General features: G+C 40.2%; 2 protein-coding genes and 1 non-coding gene across 3 annotated transcripts; 2 read left to right on the top strand and 1 right to left on the bottom strand.

Annotated features, from left to right (window-relative positions):
* Positions 1-362: 362 nt before the first annotated feature.
* On the top strand, positions 363-6,533 carry tex261 (testis expressed 261). The gene is made up of 6 exons (XM_085451014.1): positions 363-577; positions 3,240-3,319; positions 3,432-3,585; positions 4,644-4,711; positions 4,819-4,921; positions 5,186-6,533. Exons 1-6 carry the CDS (start codon positions 508-510, stop codon positions 5,299-5,301), a joined length of 591 nt encoding a protein of 196 aa, XP_085307140.1. The 5' UTR covers positions 363-507; the 3' UTR covers positions 5,302-6,533.
* Positions 4,967-5,039, top strand: trnak-cuu (transfer RNA lysine (anticodon CUU)). The gene has a single exon. It is a non-coding gene; the product is annotated as a tRNA-Lys (tRNA).
* A 1,369-nt stretch (positions 6,534-7,902) lies between the features above and the next one.
* Positions 7,903-11,427, bottom strand: ankrd53 (ankyrin repeat domain 53). Its single transcript, XM_085451013.1, has 5 exons — positions 11,041-11,427; positions 9,394-9,593; positions 9,026-9,190; positions 8,807-8,927; positions 7,903-8,549 (listed from the first exon to the last, which is right to left on the bottom strand). Exons 1-5 carry the CDS (start codon positions 11,113-11,115, stop codon positions 7,992-7,994), a joined length of 1,119 nt encoding a protein of 372 aa, XP_085307139.1. The 5' UTR covers positions 11,116-11,427; the 3' UTR covers positions 7,903-7,991.
* Positions 11,428-23,673: the final 12,246 nt, after the last annotated feature.

Here is a 23,673-nt window from a genome sequence, read left to right as displayed (position 1 = left end):
TAAATAGTAGATGTAGTAATTGTTATTTAGAAAGAAATACTTTTTGACTTGATTTCTTAAAGATTGACTTGAACATTTTTACAAAAATTTTGACTTACTGTATTTTCTTTCACATTTCTAAATTTTTGTGTATTTTTGTGGTTGGCACAAATAGATTTACATAGTGAAATTTAACATATTATCATTAAAATATCTTTGGACATTTGGAGAGGGTGTACCCGGAGACCCCCGTCCCACAAACACACACATAGAGGCACCACCCTTTATATTTTTTTTATTATTAACTCAAAAAACATTATTCCTCTGGCGTTGCATTACTCCTCCCACCACAGGTGGGGCTGTAACTAAACAAGTCAGTCCTTCCGGGCTCTGAGGCCTGGCTTTACGACTCTCCTCAGCTCGTACTGAAACACCAGGGGGAGGAACTTTGACCAGCGCTAGTTAGCTACCAGCTAGCTGCTCTCTCTATTATTTTCTTATTTTGTGTGCTGTTGCATATGCAGAGCAATGTGGTTTATTTATTTACTGAGCTGGCTGTCGCTGCTCATCCAGATATCCTTCGTCACGTTAGCAATAGGTAAGTGCTTGCTGAAATCCCCCTGCAGCTGTTAGCCTAGGTAGCTCATATTTGCCTGCCAATGCTAGCGGATCAAGTCAGCAGATTAATTAAGGTGCGCTAGCGAGTGATAACTGAGCTCCGCTTTGCCAACAGCTATCGACTTAAAACGCAGTAATAAAATATGCATGTAAGCCGTGTTAGTGAACGAAGCAGAGTCCTGAAAGCTACCTACTGGCGTCTGGGCTAGTTAGCTTTAAAGGACAGGAAGTTAAGAGGAAGAGAATTGATTGAAAAAAAAGATATTAGATATTTTGTAATGACTACCTTTTAAATGTTAACAGACAATCTTTATTAGGTAAATGTTCAAATTTTCTTTTTTGGGGTGGGGGGGGCAGTAGAATCACTTTCGCTTTGTCTTTAACTCCTAATCGATACTAACTGATCAGCCGATTCAGCAGCACAGAGTTCGGCCTCTTTTTGTAATCTGGTGTGAAGACCGACTCCAACTGCAGGATTCATGCTAATCTAACGTGAAGGCTTTAAATTACGCTCATGTATTTCTGTTTACATCAGAGAGGAGGATGTTAGCGCAGGAGAGGAGCAGCCTACATGTACGAAACTTTTAATGAAGGCTTGGCCCAAAGCCAGAGGTCCGTCCATGTAGACTTTTACCTGGCCACGTAACACCTACTGCATGACACGCTCAGTCATGTGACCTGACCTGTCAGCAGATGAGAAAATAAAACAGCAAATATTCATGACGTATATCGTTTTCATTTTCAATGAGACAACTCATGACATGAGTGCAGGTACATTGGTACAGCACATGTGAGTGAAATTCTTGTGTGCGAGCTTCACAAGCAACAGAGTTGTGCAAAATACAAGAATGGCTACATCTGAAACTAATAAATATATGTACAATATATAATAGTATATGCATTTCTGGATGTGTATACTAAATATTTTTCTACGTGTGTGTGTGTGTGTGTGTACACATATTTTACAAATTAAATAGAGTAAACAATAAATAAAATATATAAAAATATACAGAGTTGAGACATGTGCAAAACAGTGGCGTTACTGTACAGTATGGAGTGCATAATGTTAAAGTTCCAGTAGTGAAGCTGAGGTGTCTATGACGTGTTCATCAGTCTGATGGCCTGGTGGAAGAAGCTGTCTCTCAGTCTGCTGGTACGGGACCGGATGCTGCAGAACCTCCTTCCTGATGGAAGCAGTCTGAACAGTTTATGGCTGGGGTGACTGGAGTCCTTGATGATCCTCCCCGCTTTCCTCAGGCACCGCTTCCTGTAGATGTCTTGGAGGGAGGGAAGCTCACCTCCAATTATCCGTTCAGAGCACCGCACTACTCGCTGGAGAGCTTTGCAGTTGTAGGCGGTGCTGTTGCCATACCAGGTGGTGATGCATCCAGTGAGGATGCTCTCAATGGCACAGTGATAGAAGGTCCTGAGGATGCGGGGGCTCATGCCGAATCTTTTCAATCTCCTGAGAAAGAAGAGGCGCTGCTGCGCCTTCTTCACTGTTTTGTTTGTGTGTACTGACCACGTAAGATCCTCAGCCAGGTGTACGCCAAGGAAGTGGAAGCTGCTCACTCTCTCCACAGCAGCGCCGTTGATGGTGATGGGGGTGTGTACTTCTCTGCACCTCCGGAAGTCCACTATCAACTCCTTTGTCTTTGCGATGTTGAGGGTGAGATGGTTGTCTTGACACCAGTGGGTCAGGGCGCTGACCTCCTCCCTGTAAGCCGTCTCATCACCGTTGGTGATAAGACCCACCACTGTAGTGTCGTCCGCAAACTTCACAATGATGTTGGAGTTGTATAGATCAAGGCCAGCGTACGCCAAGCTTAACTGCTTATTAAGTGTTCATTCGTTTTAGAATTATTTGTTTTAATATTTTTGGACAAGTAACAGTGTTTGTTATTACTGTTTAAGGACTATAGTTTGAGTAAGTTTAATTGTGTGTGCAAGCTGCAAACACATGGCCTTCAACACACAAAGCCATTACTCATAACTCAGATGCTTATTCTGATTAATAACGCATAACTTCTTTTAAAAAAAATCATACTTTAGCCAATAGTAGTTATAGAAAGCTGTTATATTTAGTGAAAGAAGTACAGACATGTTTTATGTCTTGGCTTCTCCCTCACAGGTAGTATCCAGTTCACACATATTGACGAGTCTGATCAATTTACTGTCTGTTTGGCCTTCCTTCCACATGAGCTCAGTAACTGTGGGTCGTGTCAGTGTTGCTCAAATGAACCTACATTATTTGGTCCGTCTTTGTTGCTCTGCCACGGCTGTTCACAGGAGCTAGGTATTGAATGTCGATAAAGCCTTTGCAACAAATCTTGAAAAATGTCACATACTCAGTTTGCCTTCAGTAAATTTTAGCTGCTCAGGTGTTGAATCCTTTCTCCTCGTGGCTCCAAAACCTAAACTGTACCACCTGCTTTCCCTAAATTTGTATGTAAATGTTTTATTTATTTCTTTTTTTAAGCAGAATGATTTGCAGCAAAAGCGACAGAACAAATTTAGCAGTCTATAAAAAACAAAAAACAAAAACAACCCTAAAAGTAACTGTGTCTTACTCTTTTATTCACACTGACGCCCCTCCCCAAGTCTTCTTCTTTGGTTGCTCATTACCTTTCATTTTCTCTCAGCTGCTGGCCTCTACTACCTGGCTGAACTAATAGAAGAGTACACAGTAGCCACCAGCCGAATAATAAAGTACATGATACTGGTGAGTATTTGGGTGTGACTTAATGATGAGATTGTCTTTAGGTACTTGTTTTAATGATGTGCTGTACATGCAGGTCAACAGTGGTTTTTACGATTTCTGTGGATGTGTCCAGTTCTCTACAGGGGTGCTGGTATGCCTCTATATGTTCGAAGGCTTTCCAATGTTGATGGTGGGAGTCGGTCTCTTCACAAACCTGGTTTATTTCGGACTCCTGCAGACCTTCCCTTACATACTTCTGAGCTCCCCAAACTTCATCCTCTCCTGTGGTAAGTGTAACACACATTTGCCTTGAATTATTTGGTAAAACTAAGCAAATACAATCTGAAAAGGGGGGAAAAGTTAACAAATCAATAAGGATGCTATCTGCTATTAACACTGATCAGCCTGAACTGCTTTAACTGTGTTTTATTGATCATATCATTACCAACCAATATTACACTGGAAAGCCTTGAGTTCTGGTAGTGGGCTGTTTGTTTTGTTTGCTGTGCAGTGAAGCACATTATCCTGCCAGTGGAGGCCACTACCAGCCAGATTAATGGCTTGGTGAGCTGTGTCAAGCTTAAAGAAAAGGTTTTTGTGTCAGAAAAGCGGCTCTCTTTTTCTTGGTTAAATCACCATGGTAACTCATGCGAAATACTGATTCTTGGTTGGAGCAAAATCATGTTCAATTTCAGATTTAAAAATCACCTGGAAGCGCCGCATTTTTACTGTTTCTTTAATTTAGAGATCGTTTTAAGTGCATTAAAGATTCTCTGTATGATTTAAATAATTAAATTGTTAAGCTGTACTTTTTATCATCATCATTATCATCTACTAATGTCTCTGACTGGAGTAGGTGTCACTCACAGGGATCATTTTGTGCTGATGAAGAGTCACATGACCTGTGAAATGCTCCTTTATAAGTGAGTGCTGAGGGCCTGAAGCAAGCTTAACAGGAGTTTTTATAGCGGCCATTTGTGATAACTGTTGTTGAGCCAGCTAAAGGAAAGAAAGCCTGGTTTTGTTAAACTTCTTGTATAGTACACCCCTCTGGCATCCAGACTCCCCAGATCCAAATCAAATGAAACGTATGCAGCATATCCTGAAACAAGCCCAATCCACTTTAACTTTCCACTACCAACAGCCCCGTGCCAGGACAGGTCAGAGCTGTTTTGGTGAAACAGTATTTTGCAGGAGGTTTTAATATTTTGGCCTGGTTGTTGTGTGCACATCTAGAAGGATAGATTCATTTTCCTTTAGTCCTAATATGGACTTCTTACACATTAAACTGTGAGTCAAATGACAGCGTTTGTCAGTGTAATGAGTGTAAATTTTCTCGCTGCAGTGTTGGTGGTGGTGAACCATTACATGGCCTTCCAGTACTTTGCACAAGAGTATTACCCATTCTCAGAGGTAATGTAATCTCAGATTCACAATACTGTGTACAGTTTTGGATATAGATCTTTTTATATTTCTCTTTCTTGTATAATCATGTGCCATTTATGCTCAACTGGACATAGGTGCTTGCCTACTTCACCATCTGCCTGTGGGTGATCCCCTTTGCCTTCTTTGTGTCGCTGTCAGCAGGAGAAAATGTTCTCCCGTCCACCATGCAGCAAGGAGGTAAGTCTCAATGCTGCCATTGCTTTTAACAGACTTTGCTCATCAGCCCGGCTAGCTCAGTCGGTAGAGCATGAGACTCTTAATCTCAGGGTCGTGGGTTCGAGCCCCACGTTGGGCGCGTTCTTTTTTGCACTTGCTCTTAGTTTCTGAAGTACATTGTAAGTTTTTAAAACCTGTTTCCTGCCTTCTATGTGTCAGTGCAGTCAGAAAACTCATGTTTTAAATGACATTTCCTGTTTCCCCCTCCCCCCTTTTTTTTTTTAGATGATGTAGTATCTAATTACTTCACCAAGGGCAAACGGGGGAAGAGGTCTGGGATCCTCCTGGTGTTCTCTTTCCTGAAGGAGGCAGTGCTGCCCAGCCGACAGAAAATGTACTGAGGGCTTGAGAGTCTGGGGCGCTGCCTCGGGGGTCAGTGGGGATGTGCGAGTACGTGTTGAAGATCAAAGGGGAAGCAGGAAGGACAGTGGAAACTGTTTCTGGATGGGACTAAAACGACGCTGTGGCCAAATGGGGAAGAAAGGCATGTTAAGAAATAAATAACTTAAAAAAAAGGACGGACCAATGAACAGATCAGAGCTTCCTGCTGGACGAGCCCGGCGAGTTTACCCAGGCCACGTCTGTCTGTCTTTGTCTTTCTGTCTGTACTGACTGCCAGTAACACCCACCAGAGACCTCGTTGTGGGGATCCTATGTGTAGCGTGATGCTTTCATGTCAAGTTGGACTCATTTTTTTAAAGCTTTAGTAATAAAATATCTACATGTGGGGTTTAAAAAATAACAACCAGAGATAAATACTTGTTTTTCCTTTCTGTCGTACGTGTGTCAAAGGCCTCACACTTCATCTGATTCCATACACGGAGTAGTGTTAAAAATAAGAAGAAATTCTGATGAAGAGGATTTCTTAGATATGAGACAGATCAGAGGTACTTTATGATTCATTCCTGCACTCCAAACTTGGATTTTGGTTTTAAAAAAATGGCATATTAGTTGCTACAGGTCGCCAAACAAACATTTTAATTAGATTACTGGAAATGAAGAAGGACAAACTGTGGAGAAGTCCTGCTCTGTTTTACAAAGTATGACATGGTATAAACAATATCCCGCCTGGCATATAATATCTCAGAAAATGAATTCAGCAAAGGCACTTGTGAAGGTTTACTTTTAACTATTGAAGTGAGCTACGAGGCATGTTTCCTGCACTGGATCTCAGCGCTCATCAGCATTTGGCCACAGAAACGATAAGATTTCATGTGCTTCTACTCATAAACCACCAGCACTACAGCATCCTTTGTTTGTTTTGTTTTTGTTTTGGACTGTTTGTAAGAATTTAAACTGACATACCTGACATCAAAGACAAATGTAAACACTTGTAGAGATCAAACTTTTGCAGTGACTTTTTTTAAGCTCACCGCTGTTGGGGAGAAAAGCTGCTCAGTGTGGTATAAAGAGACAAACATTAAAAAGGACAAAATTCCTTTTATCAATTCCCCAGTGTGATTCACTGCAGGCTGATATGCGTGCAGCTGTGTAATTAAAAGAGTTTAGTGAAATAACTTTGGATTAAATGGTTATTTTTTACAGGCTGAAATAAAGGGAACAGAAACACTTACTGATGTTTATTATTTACAGTTAAATCAGGTTATAGCTTCCAGTCTGTTACGTTGTATTTGCACCGTGATGGATTTTCTAACTGCTGTCACGCCCCGACCTGTCAAGTGTGTGTCGGGGCAGATGGCTTTCTTATTTAGATCCCATGTGGCCTAGATCACAGAGTACACCCGGTTGATGCTAGTGTGCACTTTGACCCCCATCAAGGTGTGAAGTGCTCCATGAATTCAAAGGAAGGAGGAGAAAAAATAATGCATGCAGACACACACACACACACACACACACAAGCCTTCAGCTGACAGGCCACAGCTCAGAGTTCACACTCTAATGCTGTTGACAAGCCCTCACCTGGATCCCGATTCACTTCCCTGGGGGAGATGAGTGAGAGTGCAGGGATACACCTGTGACAGGCGACCCAGTTCACGGAGGTTTTCTCACCTTTCGTTCACCCCTCTGTTCACCCCGCATTTATAAGTTCAGCTTCAGGAGCGGATGGCATTTTTAATTTTTGTCACTTGCAGCTGAGGTTGTGGTGCAGGTGGAAGAGTGGGTTGGCCACCAATCGCAGGTTCAATCCCCCCGGCCCTTCCCACACAGAGTATCTCCTGATATATGCTGTGGGTGTGAATGATGATGGTTGCTGGCATTTATTGGAAACTCTCAGGTTTAAAAAGTAGACAGGATAAAGAACATTTAACACTCCGGGATGCCTGGATATTCTCAAAGACAAGGTTCAGTTTTGTGCCTGCTGAAGCTCTTGAAGATCAGCAACGTATCCGTTTTCCCAAATGCTTTTCAATTTCGGGGGGTTGTTTCCGACCAGGGCCCAAAGATTACTAGACACTTTAAATAGTTTCAAAATAAAAAAAATAGCAACAACAGCTTTATGTACGACCTTTTATTGATATTTTTAACTTGATTTAAAAACTATTAAAAGGGACCTTATATCTTTCAAGTTATGAGTACATATACAGGTAATCCCCTGGAGCAAACGCTCATGTTTCAGAGAATTTCTTTCTGCTCATGCCTCAGTGTGATGTTAATGGGATCAGATATTCCTAATCTAGTCATCTCAGTTACATCCATCTGGTTCTGTCTAAATCTGCTGACGAGGGGCTGCCAATCAGAAGAATGGTGTCCTTAAATGGAGAGGAGCTGAGAACGGCTTGTTTCAGACATGATGATCTGAGGTGCTGCACTAATGTTTAGTATAAGGATTATTATGATCTATGAGTCATGCAAAGCTACCCTAGTAGAGTTCAAGAATGAAAAAATATGAAGCTGAAAATGAGCTTAATAGTTCCACTAAATGTTTTTTCACGTATGTTGATGTCAAATGTTTCCATTTGAAAAAGCTATTTGACAAACTCTAAACATAGTGACACTCAAGCTTTTAATGCATTTCTTCGGAGCCTGTTCCCAGTTTCAGGTTAAATCTCTTCAGCCAAGACTGGGAAAGTCAGTACTGTCTAAACTCCAGCACCTCAACCAGACACATGGCCACCTCTGTCCAGGGGGAGGTGTTGTGCTCCTGAGGGCATCCTTGATGCTTGACCTCCACCATGTTCTGTGACTCAAAGTCCTGTGGCCAGGTGATCCTGGAAGGGAAGGCTCTGGGAAACAACACCCTCTCAAGGACATCCAGAGGCAGGTTAGGAGCGGGGCGAGGCGTGCTGTCCCACCTGGTGGTGTACTGAAGTTGCCTGCTGGAGCTGTCCCTCCAAATGGTGACGCTGTCACGGAGGTCGGGTTCTGCGAGGGGTTTCTTTGGCTGGAGGCCTGTGAAGATGCTCCATGGTTTGAAGGGTGGCTTAGGAAGGGTGTTCCTGTCCTCTTTAATGCCTTCAGGCTGCTGCTCCTCACAGTGGGCCTTTGCATGCTTTGACTCACAGTTGCTCTGATCTGCTAAGAAGCACTTGGTGTGATACTTGCTCACCTGCTCCCTGAGGGAGAAATCCTTCAGGAGGGCCACGCCTTTCTTCTTTGCCCACTCAGCCACCTTTTCATCAGTGAGTGTCTAATGATGGAGGGAGAAAGTGCAAACAGCATAAGAAAGCTGTTCATAAAAACCTTGACTCTACTATAATAAAGCCCCCATTTACACTGCAGAGGCCTTCCTGCCTCACGGGAGCCGCGGTTTTATACTTTATGAGCCAGTTTAAGACAAGGCGTTGATAATGTATGTGTATATTCTTTATATTTAAAGAGTATACACATACACATAATATTCTATTTAACTTTCCATGTCATATAAACAAACTCCTATAAACTAACCTTTCTGGTGAGATTATTCTGTTTGGCCATGCCCACAAGATCAGTGTATAAGGCCTGAACCAGCACTCTCTCCTTTCTTTCTTTCTCTTTATTCACATGCCACATACAGCTCTTCAGATACCTGCCCACACACACACACAAACAAGAGATTTGTTTAAAGGAAGTAGCTGTTTCAACTACAACAGTTTAAACTTTTATTTTGGTGTGAGCTTGCTCTACCTCGCTACCTTCCTGTGGCACCAGATGCAGGCTAAGTCCAGAGGTGTCTGCCCCAAGCTGTCCTTGGCCAAAACATCTGCTCCGGCCTTCACGAGGATCTCTGCACAGTCGAGAAAGCCCTCAGAGGCGGCCAGGTGCAACGGGGTCTGCCCCAAGTCTGTGGTGCTGGTTTGAAACACCCCCCAAAAAACCTCAGCTTTATTTATTATCATCACCATCATAATTATCATCATTGCAATCATTATCTCTTTTAAAAAGCATTTCTTTGGTAATTTGAATGTTGTGTATGCAGCCGCTGAGCGTGAACAATTTCATATTTCTAAAATAACCCAAAATAGAAAATACAGCTGCCTGCGCAGCCTTCTTACGCATTAACGTCGGCGTCGTGCTCCAGCAGGTATCTGAGACAGGCGCAGGTTCTGGGGAAGCTCTTGTAGGACAGGACCATGTGGAGGGGCCGGCGACCTTGGGAATCACTGCTGTTGATCCACTGTTGCCTGAACTTCACCAGGAGCTGAACATCACCCAACTCGCCATAAAGGCAGGCCATGTGGAGCGGCGGCAGACTCTGGAAGATAACGTTTCTACTCTTAGGTCTTTTTTATTTTAATTTATTTTTTTTACAGAGGACGATTTGATGTCACTGCAGAAAAACGAAAAGGTGTCATTAAGAATATTAATAACAGATATTTCAGTTTAGATATTTCAAGTTCAGGGTCCTTGGCCTGAACAAAATTAAAAATGACGTGATTTTCTTTGCCTGTTTCATCATAGGCAGTGATGTATTTGGAAAATAATGTTTGTACATTTTCTCAAAAATGTTTTAAATCCCAAGAGTATCATTATCCTTGTTAAGATAGTTTAGGAATAAGTGTATAAGTGGGTAAAAATGATAATCTGATACCTTTTTGTGCAAATGTTTAAGAAAAGACAAAATGTTACAGTTTTGCTAATGATATCTTGGTCACAGCTCATTTTTATATACACAAAGCCATGTTTTTCAGTTCCTCCAATTGTTGTGACAAATTGAAAATCTTCTTTCAGTCCCTTAAAAAGACAAACTTCTGACTTTTCAAAATCAGCAGTTCTAATACTTTGGTCCTAGGAGTCAACAACTAGCTAGCAGACACCAGCTAGCAAGAACTTCTGAGCTGTTCCAGCTGGCTGATTTGGGTAGCTGATTAGCCAGCTGCTGAGCATGGACAAAAGTTTGAATGAGTCCACATCATCTGATCCAAACCAGATAAATGGTTGTTAGGATTATGAGGAGGTTCTTGGAAGATTTTCTCCCCTGTAAGGGGGTTCCCAAAAGTCTGAGAACCACTGCTCTAAATCACTTACAATTGCTAGTGATTCACCTTAAGTGTTAATTCTATTTATATTTTAGTTTTCTTTTCAAATATATGAATGTCTTTTAGAAATTTGTAATATCCCCCCACACACTGATTTCTCTCAGCTGTTCTGAATTACCTTTCAGTGTGTTTATTGGCTTGATAGGTATTTTTTTTTAAATTCCTTTTAACTATTCTGTGTAAGGTGATCACGAGTGTTTTGAAATCAACACGTTATCACTCCCAAAACGTAACATTTTAGGCTAGGTGACAAATCGTCAACATTTTTCGCTTTAGGGTACCCAACACGTTCCTAAATGACAACATCAGAAAAAAGAGAACACATGAGAACCGTTTGGACTCAAACTACACATGTTCGTTCATTTTCTTAAAATCGCCTTGGAAAACACTGTTTTACGTCCTTTAACTGCTGGTTAATGTTAGGAATGACGTGACAAAACGTCGGTATGCTACGCCCCGTGAGTGAGAACGGGCTGTTTGAAATATGCCTAAATAACAAAATCTGTTATCATTACTATTAATAATAATGCCTATGTTTTATTTATTTTTCCACAGGATGTTGTAATGTAGAGGCTACTACTGCTTTTCTTATTTTTCTTATGCACAAAAGTGGTCTAAAGATTTTTGAAAATCCTAATTTTGATCAGCTGTTAATAACTTTACCTGTTGGTGCAGGGAGAGCTGGTTCTCATTTAAATCACACTTCTCCGGGTTCCCAGGAGCCACAGCTGGGAACATCTGCCTGCTCAGCGCATCATAATGGGACTGTTTCCTGCAAGATTAATCCACGCAGAAAAAATGCTGTGAGAAGTAAGCCGTGAAACCTCAAAACATCCGAGAGATTTAAGCTACATATTTCCTTACATATCCCCCCTTTTAAAGTTGCTATTAGCCTGCTCTTACAAGATATAGTTTTCTATTAAAACGCTCATTACAACGTTTAAAGCGGCTGTTTTGACCAACCCACGGTGTAAATTTACACTTTAAGTGCATATGCACTGAAAAACAGCACCCAGGCTTTCAGTATTAACAAAGTTTTTACCCTTTTTTTACATCTTCCACGTCTCCGTTTTCCGGGCTTGTTGACAGGTTCCATGGTTGCCATGGAACTGTAACCGGGAAACTAACCCCGCTTTACGACATCCGGCACAAGAAGGAGAGAAAGCGATGAATTGTTATTTCCGGTTACAATATGTGTTAAATTATTATTATTAAAACTGTAGACAGTGTTTTTCAACCGATTTAAAGATCTGATGTCACGCGCTGTTCAACACGTGATTTGTATTCAGACCAACGAGTGTATAAAAGTTTTCTACAGTCATTGGTCATTCAAACTTTTTAACCCCAAAAACAGGGGCGACAAACATATGTCCCCAGGATCGGCTTTGGAACAAGTGAGCGCATAAATTCTGGACTTTTAACTATATTTTCCCACTGAAAAAGACCTCTCCCATTCCCATTAAGTAACACTTAAACAATAGAAAATACAGAAAATGTCTGTTGTTTTTTTTTCATTATCAACAATAGAAATTTATTTTATACAATGAGACAGTAGGCTACAGTACAAAAACAACAACAAAGAATTTAAGAGAAGAAAAGTAGTACATTTTCTATGAATTCAAGTATTTTTGTTTTATAATTACAGGACAGTCTGGGCAATGAGATACCTGAACTTTTTCTTTAAGTTTAGACTTTTATGTCCTACAGTTTAAGCCCAAACAGTCACACTGACTTATTTCTTCATTTGCCGGAGCAGTTTTTTTGTATGATGTAGAAGAGCTGGCACATACTGTTTAACTTGCTATTCTTTTTCATCTCTTGAGATATCTCAGGATATCATGTTTGCAATTTAACTTCTTTGCACTGACAGAAGGAGGAGATTCACTGGTGTGGCCCACAATGTAAAACGAGTTTGATACCTTTGCTTTAGACATTAGATACATTCAAGCAAATAATATTTTCCTCCATATAATGCAATAGAGGTGGCAAACATTAAGCACTACTATCTTAACATTATAAATAAATTCCATTCTCATTTTTATCACAATAAAAGCATGTGAATTAAACACATAAAACCATTTTCAAACTTATTTGAAGTTTATTCTATTAACTGGGCAACAGCTAGTTAACATGCACATCAGAGAGTGATAGTAAATCATTTTGTGATAGCAATACTGGCCAATGTTTTCATTCCCTGCCTATGGTCCACACATTGTGCAGGCCTGGTCGTTCTCCTTCTCATATCTACACGATATACTTGCTCTTTTATCTTTTCAATAAAACTGAAATTAAAAGTCATTTCTATCACATTTGATAGCACGAGTTATGTCTGAGTGTAATAGCTTGTGACAGATAAAGGTAGATCAGTGGTTGTATGCATGGCAGAGGCGCACTTCTACCCTCTCACGCAGAGTCCACAGCTCTCTCCTCATATATCCCTGGTGTGCTCATATTGATAGTTCATTACGGGTCCCTGCTGGCTCTTGGCCTTAGCAAAGTAGATCAATCTTGCTCGTGCTGCGCAGGCCACATGTGAGGCCGATATAAATTAAACAGTTACTTTATGGTCTCCATATCTCTGTGGCAGCAGGCCTCTCTGATCACAGCTACTGACCAAAGTGAATGTGACGGAGTGCAACTCAGTAGACAGATACAGTATGTGCAGAGGAGGGAGAGTGGACACACTGGACAAAGGATGCTGAAGATGGAGCTGCCAGGCAAGAAGAAAAGAAGTGAGGGCAGATATGCTGAAGGGTTGGTGTGACACAGATAGGGTGAGATGGAGGGAGATAATAAACTGCGGAGATCCCTAAAGTGAGCAGCTGGAATAAAAATAAGATACAGATGTCACTAAGAACTCTGTGCCGTGTCAGAAATACTGAAGTGAGTTAACAATTTCTGGAGCAAATTAGAAACACAAGCATGTAAATACAAGAAAAAGACTAAAACCAGTGGTGCATTAATTTTAACATTATAGAGTAGATTTCTTCTTCTTTCAGGATCTCCATTATACCCTGTCCCTGACATCCTCCTCTGACACACCAACCCTTTGCACGTTCCCTTTCACTGCATCCATGAATCTTCTCTGTGGTCTTTCTCTCTTCCTCCTGCATAGCGGCTCAATTTTCAACATCCTTTGTCCACTATATACAATATAATACAATACAAGACAAATTTATTTATATAGCACGTTTAAAACCAGGGGTACACAAAGTGCTTCACAAAGCAATAGACAATAAATGATTACATTGAGCAATGAAAAATTAAAAACACAGTAAACTGAAGGATAACAAAAACTAATTAGTGAGTAGAGATAAGGAGAATATATAATAATCTAGGGAAAGATGCAGCAATTAAGAAACGGAGACAATTAACACTATAACCACTGTCCCTCCTCTACACATGTCCAAAAGAAGTCGTTTTTAGACAGCAGGGAGGTCAACAAGAAAGGAAAAAGGTACATCAGGTTTTGACTGATGATCAATACATTTGAGGACTTTTATTGTTTAGTTTGGTTCTTTTCATTAGACTTCTTAACAGTAAGATAGAAAAAAATAGTGGATTAACATAACCTGGAAACAGAAAACTTATAAAGCAGCTCACAGAACATCAAGAAAGACCTCTGGCACCGAACAGAAGAAAGAAACATTAAAGAATCTATGAGGGAATCAGCTTTACCAAAACACAGATCCTAGCAAGTCCTTTGTCAGCTGTAGTGAGACAAAAGGACTCATGACTCATCCTCTGTATTAGACATTTTAAATTAATTTCATTTCTTTTTGTAAATACTTTCCTCATTGTAAGAGAACAAAAAGTGGAAACACACAGACACAGGTGTACTGATAAAAATCAGGCTTTGATTTTACTTCTAAATATTGCTTTAGTTCAAAATGCAAAGCAAAGAAAACAAGATAACAAGTTGTGAGAAAGACAATTACCTGTGTACACAATGGAAGCAAAGAAAACAGGGACAACTAAAAAAAAAACTCAATACAAGTAATACAAATGAAAAGGACTGCTGCACCAGGCAGGTCAGTGAAAAGTCAAAGCCCACAGACAAAAAAGTATCTTAATCACCCTTCTTAACCTTTAAATTCAAGCACATAGCCATTCAGTCTGCCTTTACAAGCATTTGTGAATGAACGAATCAGTGTAAAGAGCTTACTGGGATTACTGGGTAACAGGATGCCACGGTTGCAACAAGTCAGTTTGTGAAATTTCTTGCCTCATAGATATTCAATAATCAACTCTAAGTGGTATTATTGTAAAGTGGAAGTGTTTATGAACCACAGCAACTCATCCAAAAAGGGTAAAGTTACAGAGTGGGGCCACTGAGTGCTGAGCTGCAGTCACAGATCATAAGAATTATCATCAGCATGAAAACTGTGCACCGGGAGCTTCATGGCATGAGCTTCAACAGCTGAGCAGTTCCTGTAGGTGTAATCTGTGGGTGGTCCAGAAGATTTGTCCTTACAGTGTATAAATATATGAAAAAACAATATAAATCATGTTGTTTTTATGTTGTTATTTAGGGTACAGTGCAGTGTTCATTATGCTGAAACAAATTAACCTAAAATAACTAACACAACAAACTAAACATGCACAGCAAAAATTAGCTTGGTGTGAAATCTTAAACTCTACGGTTGTGCAAAGAGTGTGGATGAATATTACCTAATTATACTGTCGTTATATAATAACAGTTTTTATTATTATATAATTGGTATGTAAATATAATTATTTAAGTCACACAAATACACTTCTTTCAGAGCTTTTCCCCTCACATAATGATAAAAACATCATGAAAAATCACAAGTACGTAACTTAACTAGCTTAAACCCATTTTTATTGACCCCTTTTCACATTTGTGACTCCTCCTTTCACTCTTTCGTTCTCTGTTAAAGCGATCAAGGTCCGGTGAAGGGTCAAGGACGAGCCACCACCCGCTTGTCTTCCCCCCCCCCCCGAGGTGCTTTTTGCCTTTGTCACAACATGTCCTTGAAGCTTTCAGCTACTTTGGTGACGTAGGTTTGGGTGTACAGAAACAGTGAGTATATGTGAACCTTGCGTGCGTGCGTGTTAATGTATGAACAGTCTTTGTGTGTGTGCACGCAAGCATGTGCCGATTAACAGTAAGAGAGCAGCACAGCCCCCCTGTGGCTTCAGCGGCTTCCTCTGACCTCGGTCACATGCCGTGGAGGTTGAGTGGAAACTTTAGTGTAGAGCTCTTTCATGTTTGACTTTCAGCACAAGTCCCTGGACAGTGACCCCCAGCATGACCATTTCCTTTTGACAGCTGAGTGTGTGTTTGTTATGTGCTGTCAAATTCTCTCTGTGTGCCCAGTAAAATAGCTATGTTTCTCTCTTTAACGTTGTAAGGTCTTGACCTTACTGTGTTGTGTTTGCCCTCAAATGACTAAACAAATTTAAGCTGAACTGAATGAAATGCTCTCCCCCACAAAAAAATCATAAGAGCTTTCTGACATATGATGGTCTGGACATTAAGTTACAGATTAGTTTCTTACTCTAAGTTCAAAGGTCAGTTAAATATACTCTCCGATCTTCGTAAATGCTCACCGAATTTAAAATAGTGCAACGAAACCTGTGAATGCATGCGTGCAGTGCAGTGGAGATTAGCACTGGGCTGATTATAGCCATGTAAACCTGCTTAGGGTGAGGATGAAAATTAGATCACATCCCAACAGCCTCGCAGCTGGCTCTCCCATTGGTTTGTTACATCATCCATTCACAACCCATCTGTTTTTCTTGGTTTCACAATACAAGCTCCTTTTTGGCTAGTGGCACTGGCTATTGGAAATGGAAGAAAAACGCTCACTTAACTTTTTTCTTTTTATATATATATATATATATATATATAAAAAGATACATTTTTTAAATGGTAGATAGTGCAAGCTGGCTGAAATGATTGGCAGACTGTTAATGTGATTACAGCTAAGTGGGTGTGAAAAATGTTGATTTAGTTCTAAAATGATGAGCGCTACAGTGTTATTTATAAATGTAGTTTTTAAAGGTACTGTGTTTAAAATGTCACCACTAGATGTCAGTATATTGCACATTGCAGTCCACTAAGTTCTGTTTTCTTTCCCCTCCCAATTTAAGTGCATTCTAGCTATGATGTAATGAATATAGCTGTGTTTACCTCAGCTGTCAATATGCGGGGTGGTATGTCCGGAGGAGGCTGTAAAACATTGTGAAAGGAGTCGAATTCAAGTCATGGAGTGAGTGACACTTACTTATGTCCAATGACAGTGATGGACAGTGTTCAGGATGATGGAACTTTCCCGTTGGTAAGCACTGCTGTTAGCCTGAGTTAGCTGCTGTTACTAGGCATTAGTGAAACTTTCTTTAAAGTGGATCTAAGTTTGTTGGACTTAGATGAAACAAACTTGGATCTGAATCCAACTTGGATCCAAGTCATATCAGAGTGTATTCACAAGCTTAGTGAATAAAGTGAGGATGTAATATAACTGTTTATCAGAGGGAAAGTGTGATTTTTAGGACACTCAAGCTAAACAATAGCTGGCACAATATCAGGTTATAATTAGCTGTTGTTGTTTAGCCAGTTGTCTGGAGATGGTTAAGATGGGTGGCACGTTTAATCTGTTGACAATAAGTAATTGGGATAATATCAGGAATTAATATGCATGTTTTTTTTATAATGTATTTTTATTAGTTTTTCTGTTTTCACAAATAATACATAATTACATAACATAATAAAGTGTACAATTCAGAACCAAAAATAAATAAATAAACAAAAACAAAAACAAACAGACTGATAATTAAGCACTGAACACCAGCTCAGTTCCATCTAAAAAAATAAAAAAATAAATGAATAAAGAGAGAATACAATACAGTACAATACCTGTGGTCCCAGTAGTACGTTGCAGTTTGAACACTCAAGAGAATCCTTGTAACATAATATTAGAAACGTCAGGTTCCACATAATTCAAGTATGGTTCCCACACCTTAAAGAATTGATCTGTTTTAGAGTGCAGTACACATGTAAGATATTCCAATGGCACTAATTAATATGCATGTTAATGCACGTGCAGTTCAGGAGGTGAGGCTTGAGGAAGAAGAGAATGAAGCCAGTCTTATTATCTCTTTCCTTTCCATTTTTGCTTCCTTTGGTGAAGGCGACCCCTTCTCAAATAATAAAACCTTAATATCTTGAATCTGAACGGTCAGGCAGAAATTAAACTGCACTTGAACACCTACGATCTCTTCTCTTTCACCTTTGAACTACTATGTATGTGATTGGTCTTTAGCGACAAACATAAAACACAATTATGTAGAACGTAAATGTCCGACTATGTATTTTTAATACATATAAAGGTACCCCAATTTTTTTAATGGATTCTTTCTGAAAACACATCAATTTGTTGAAAGATGTAATTATACACTAATTAATGGATATTAATATATTTTCCTTCTTTTTAATAAATAATCTCAAAAAACCAGCTGACCATACTATGTACAATAATACTGACTGATTATAAATAGAAAAAAATTAGGAGACAGATGTAGAAAACACTTAGTAACAGTTCAAAAAAAGCAATGAAGTGGAGAAGTGAACAAGAGAGGAACTGAGCAACAGAGAGGAGAGAGTCCTGAGGAGTTAAGAAGTTATAAAGTGACAATGTGGAAAAGAAAGAGAGAACATAGAGAGAGAAGTAGGAGTTGAGCCAGCACACCCTCAATGTGCCTTCATATTTGATGAGCCCTCTTACAAGGACCCTGTGCCCCTGGGGCTTCCAAACTCTGCTTGTGTAAGTGCGCTGATGCCCTCACTTTACTCCTTCTCTTCCTCTCTTATCCCCTCCTCTTTTTGCTGGCTCTCCTCCCTCTTTTGGCTTCCCTGTCTTTCTGCCTCTTAATCCTCTGCTTAGCTCCTCCTTTTCTCGCCTTCCCCCCTTCTCCCCCCTCCACTCCTCCTCTCTTTCTGAGCCTCGTGCTCAGCCAGGCGGCAGTGTGCTAATGCACCATGGCACATTCTGCAGCTTCGAGTCACAATGCGACCAGGCTTTATGCAGTGACCGCACAGCGACCTCCCTCAGCATCGCTGCATAGAGGCACTGTGCTGTGCCAGGGCCTGTTTAAGGTGAGGATGGAGGCGATGGGTGGAGGTTTAGAGAAGGAGAGAAGAGAGAAGAGTATGGAAAAGAGATGAGGTGCGAGTAAGCAGGATTCTGCTTCTCACAGGTATCACCTCAGATGAAAGTAAGATTAATTAGCTGAAAATGGCTGAAATATCCTGAGCCAAGCGCGTATGCAGTTGTAGCACATAGTTCCTTACTTTTCACCCAGAAGACCCACTGGAGTCACTGGATATTAACCCTGATAAGGATAAGTGGCAGAGAATGGATAGATAGCTTATTATTTAATATCTCATTTATTTTTATGTTTCTCTTGCTGCTGCAACAGAAATCTGTTTTCTTTCTTTCTTCTTTGCCTTGGTCAGGTCACGTTCTTTTGTCCCCGAGGTCCCGACAGCTTCCTGCCATCACACCTTCCCATGATCCTGAGTTTTTTTCCCACATCCCTCAGACACGTTCTTCTCAGTCCTCACAGCTCAGCAGAAACAACCAGAGGGAAGGAGAGAGATAAAAGGACTTTGATAGTGAGAAAAGGAGTGGTGAGACCTTAAAGGTCAATATTATGAGGGTGGGTGTGGAGCGCAGGAAGAGAGACAGCAGGAGGGAAATTTATAATTCTTGTACGTAAGGGAATTCAAATATTTCACGGTAAACTTGTCCTGTTTTATTTATTTGTTGCTCGTGAATATTCTCAATATTGATGGGGAGTATGTCCATCTTTATAATTGCTCTGCCATAGACAGTATTACTGAGTGTTGAAGCTCTACTTCATTTCTCCACGAGTTTCTTTTTGAATAAAAATGATCGTAATGGAGCTACTCTGATTACAGAAAGCTAGTTATATAATGAAGAAGGGCATATATTTTTAAACAGTACAGAATTTACAGTAATTTTCTGTAAATCTGCAGGTTTATTTAGTTATTTGATTAAAAAAACACATTTCCTGTGTTACGAAATCAGTTTCACCCCGGTTCTTTTTATTCCTCGGGCATCCAGAGACGGCACCGGACGCAGTAGTCATTTTCACAAAAACCTTTATTCATCTTCATTTAAGCATGCATCTTCTAGAAGGGGAGATGTGCCAGGCCGGTGTCCCTCTGCAAATCTTCACTCCTTTGTTTGTTACAGTCAGCTTTATAGAAGCGACCTTATCATAAAACCCCCATGGTGTGCTGCAAACTCTGTGTCTGTGTGAGTGCACTCACACCTGTGAGATGTACTTCAGTACTCTTATAACACTCTTGTTCAGCAGATTAGTTTCTAAGTAAACTGTCTGCTAGTTTTTGACGAGGACTTTATTCAAGCAAACAAGCAGCACGTCAGACCACGTTGTTAAAGAAGTTTCATCAAAAATCATCTTCAGTTCATAAACTGAAGATGATGAAGAATTACACATCAGTATACATCAACAAAGAAGTGTTTTCATGGCCATTAGAATAGTTTTCAGGTTTTCCAAGTGGTAGCTGCATAGACAGAGACCACCCTCACTAACGTCCGATGCACACCATGTTATTTTGTTGTATAAGCAGGCCTGAAACACGACACAAACTGCTCTGTTGACAAACGAGCTTCTAGGGTTACCCCAGTAGGCTTTCAAGAGGTAAAGAGCGAAGACAACCATCACCTGGTTGTATAGGAGAGCCTACATGGCTTTTTCAGTCTGAGTAACCACATCTGCTCATTCTTGCTGAAAATGACTGAATATTTGCATCAAGTTCAATCTGCAATATGTAAATACTCTTTTGCTTCTCATTACTTGCTCCACTAGACCATTAGTAAGCCATAAATTATAATCCATGTTTTCCTTTTAATGAAATTTAGTGCCAGTGGTCAGGCAATGTCACTAACTGTTAGCAGGGAAACGTGGGTTTTAGCCTCATGGTAAGATAGCAAACTTAAATTTAACTTGCATTAAAACAAGCACGTCTCTCCTAGCATCAGGGACTAGTCTGAGATGCATATATCATATGGTTGCTTTGAAGATGGTAAAAGAACAAAGGAGGGCTTAAATAAAATCAATAAACCATACAAAAGCACTCTGAAGACAGATTTCTTTGATACTCATTGACTTTACGGTCTCACAGTTTACTCGCTCAACTCCTGCGTGCACTTACCGTCAGTGTGTGTAAAGCTGCAAAGATCAACCACTCAGCACCAGCACAAACAAGGTCGAATTTACATGTACTTTATATCTGTCAGGGGAGTGCGCTTTAGCAGCTGCACTGCAGATGAACCTAAAATGTTGAGACACTAAAGTGAAAACAACATGACTTAGTGTACGATAACCAATCTGTCCTGTATGCAGAGTCATATGTTGTGTTGCAACTAACACTCTGATCCTTTCTTATAGGATCACCTCTCCTCTTCCATCATGAGGGCAGCGCTCCACAAAACTCATTGCCCTTCTGACACACATCCTGATTATATTCATAAAATAGTGTTGGAAGGGACACCATGACGCAAAATGCTAATGCCACTGGGACAGTGATACCATAACAGCTTCAGGTCAGTCAGCCACTTTATAATGTGTGCACACAACGCTTAAACAAACATGATACAACCAGAAGTGAAAGACACACACAAGCATGCTGGCCAACACAAAGTACAAATGGTGTTTTCTGCCTGAGGTTTTTTTTTTTATCTATTCAATTAAAGTGCTTGCATTTTACTCATTTTCTGAAGCCACAGTGCTGGAATTAGGCCAAAGCAAACACAGTGATGTTTGTGGAGGATGGATAGATGTGTGTCTAGTAGATGGACAACTGATATGATGATTTAATTGATTGGATCTCAGAGTGTTATGACTACAGGGCACGGTGACAGGAGTCTGCAAAATTTTCAGGTTTTAAAATATTTAGTATAGTAGTATAACTCAGCATAGCACAAAGTCAAACTTACCTGGACATATGAATATGTCCAGGTAAGTAAATACAGTAAAATTAATTAATCTCATATCTTTTAAGATAAATATCACAAAGTCCTTAGAGGCCAAATTACTGCAAAATAAACATAAAATGTTACAGATCAGGTGGATCCACAGAGCTCAGGCTCAGTGGACGAGAGCTTCAGAGTCTGAGGGGCATTGTTGCAAAACGTCTGTCACCTTTACCTTCAGTTTTCAGCCTCGTATGATCATTTCGAGGACTTATTGAGCAGTGATGTTCTGAAGAACCTACAGAGGCTCTGAGGAGGTTTTGTTAAGACAAGTGGAAAGAAAATCCGAGTATGATCAGTGCATGATGCTCGACTGTGAGCACAAGTCCCACTAAAGGACCTCATGCAGTCTGTTTATGACAGTTTTGATAGAAACATCCAGATGAGTAGCCTGCTGGAGGTCATTGCAGGGTTCCAGCAGTGGTCTTTATGTACCCACAAAAGAGCAGATACCAGTCCTCCTGCCCTGACCCTGTCCAGTTCTGTTTGTGTGGTATCTCCTCCACACTTTGAGGCTGTGATGGGAGGAACAGCACACTTTCTTTTGATGGATGTGGAAGAGCTGGTCTATCAGTGCAACTTGAGTGGGCAACAGGTACCATGTATATATTTCATGTAGTGAGAAGAATGCTAGCAAAAAGAAAAAAATAGAAAAACATCTGTTAGGAAACTCTGATGAGCCACTGTTCCCTTAATTCTTTTGTCATCAGTGTGTATCCATTACAGCCTTGCATGTCATCATTGAGTCAGCAGAAACACTGTCCTCTGTCACTTGTCTCAGACCGCGACAAACCTCTTGGTGTATTAGCAACTAGTAAGCTGGTGGTAAGCACAGAGGAATGTTTGCGTCAGTTCACATGAATTAGCTAAGCCTCCTTTAGGAATAAGAGGAAGTCTGTGAAACCCCCAAAAGTTTGACAAGCCCTCACTTATTCTTAAAAACAAAACCTAAGAGTATTCTGACAGAACTTGCCACACACCAACCTCAATCACCCAATTACCACCTTAAATGATTCAGTAGGATGGAAGTTACATGCAGAATAAAATGTCCATTTTCAGGCTAAAATGATGTAGCTTCACACCACGTGTATCACACGCTGATTGCTGTTTTTTGATGCTGGATGTGCTGCCGGTTTTATCAGATAGAACTGAGGAAGACCAGTGTTTCACCACAATGACTAAAGCGCACATAAATTAAAAAAACAAACAAACTGAAGAAGTGTAAGTGAATAGCATCGCAAATAAAACCTGCTGAATCAGTTTATTGTTGAGCAAATCTTCTAAGGCCACATTTACTTGTGCTCGAAGAACTCTGATTAAACTCACATCACTCCTGCAACATGTGGGAGACTCAGATGTCTTATGCAGAAATATTTAGCGCATCAAGTTCAGCTGAGGGTACACTAGTGCAGCTAGTACCGGTTGACGCATGAAAAACAACATCCACTTTGGAAAGCAATTTAGGGTGCACTGAAACTGAAACAGTGCATAAATGTGTAGTTCTTATTGCTCTTCATACTCTCTGAGTACAAGTGGCTGGTCTGACGAGGGAGAGCAGGCATGTTTTAACTATGGTGCTCAGAATAGAGGCGCTCTGTATTAGTGCTGGGTATCATCACTGATTTCTAGAATCGATTCGATTCAATTCGATTTAAATCTGGGAAATTTTGCCTCAGACAGTCAGAAATATTATAATTCAGATCAGTGCATTTATATATTTTTGTATCTATAAAAAGGAAGCTGACACTTTCCAGACTTTATCAAAGGTGTGAGCATCACAGCAGAGGCCTTTGTGTCAAAGTAGCTGAAGATAAAACACAGAAAAACATGAAGGTGATTTACCTGGCCTGGGATTTTATAAAAATATTCTGCAGTACATCAAAAATGAAAGAAAACCATTAATCAACATATGAACGTTACCTCGGAAGTTACAGCGGTTTTATTAGAGACACAGCATTTTGCATTTTGCATAATTTTAAAAAGTTTACATTTGTTCAGAAGCCTATTGAAGAGCAGAAATGAGGCTTTCTTTTCAGAAGTAAGTAAAAGGAAAAAACAATGGTAGACTTGTGCGTGACAAGCAAGCGAATAATGCAGAAAACAGATTTTTAGATGGGAAGCTGTTCTTGAAGTACAGAGAGAGAGATGTGCATGAAGTGTGATTTTATTGTGGTGGAAGCAAAACAGCAAAAGTCAGAGGGAATTCATGACGATGTTTATGTGAGGCGTAGTTTGGATCTTCTTTTGC

The sequence above is a fragment of the Copadichromis virginalis genome, linkage group LG3 (genome assembly GCF_057382275.1).
Source record: "Copadichromis virginalis isolate Kocher_CV1m ecotype Utaka linkage group LG3, C_Virginalis_male_GT1.1, whole genome shotgun sequence".
Lineage (NCBI taxonomy): Eukaryota > Metazoa > Chordata > Actinopteri > Cichliformes > Cichlidae > Copadichromis > Copadichromis virginalis.
The sequence above is the reverse complement of the archived record's forward strand: the minus strand, read 5'-3'. Positions and strand labels throughout refer to the sequence as shown.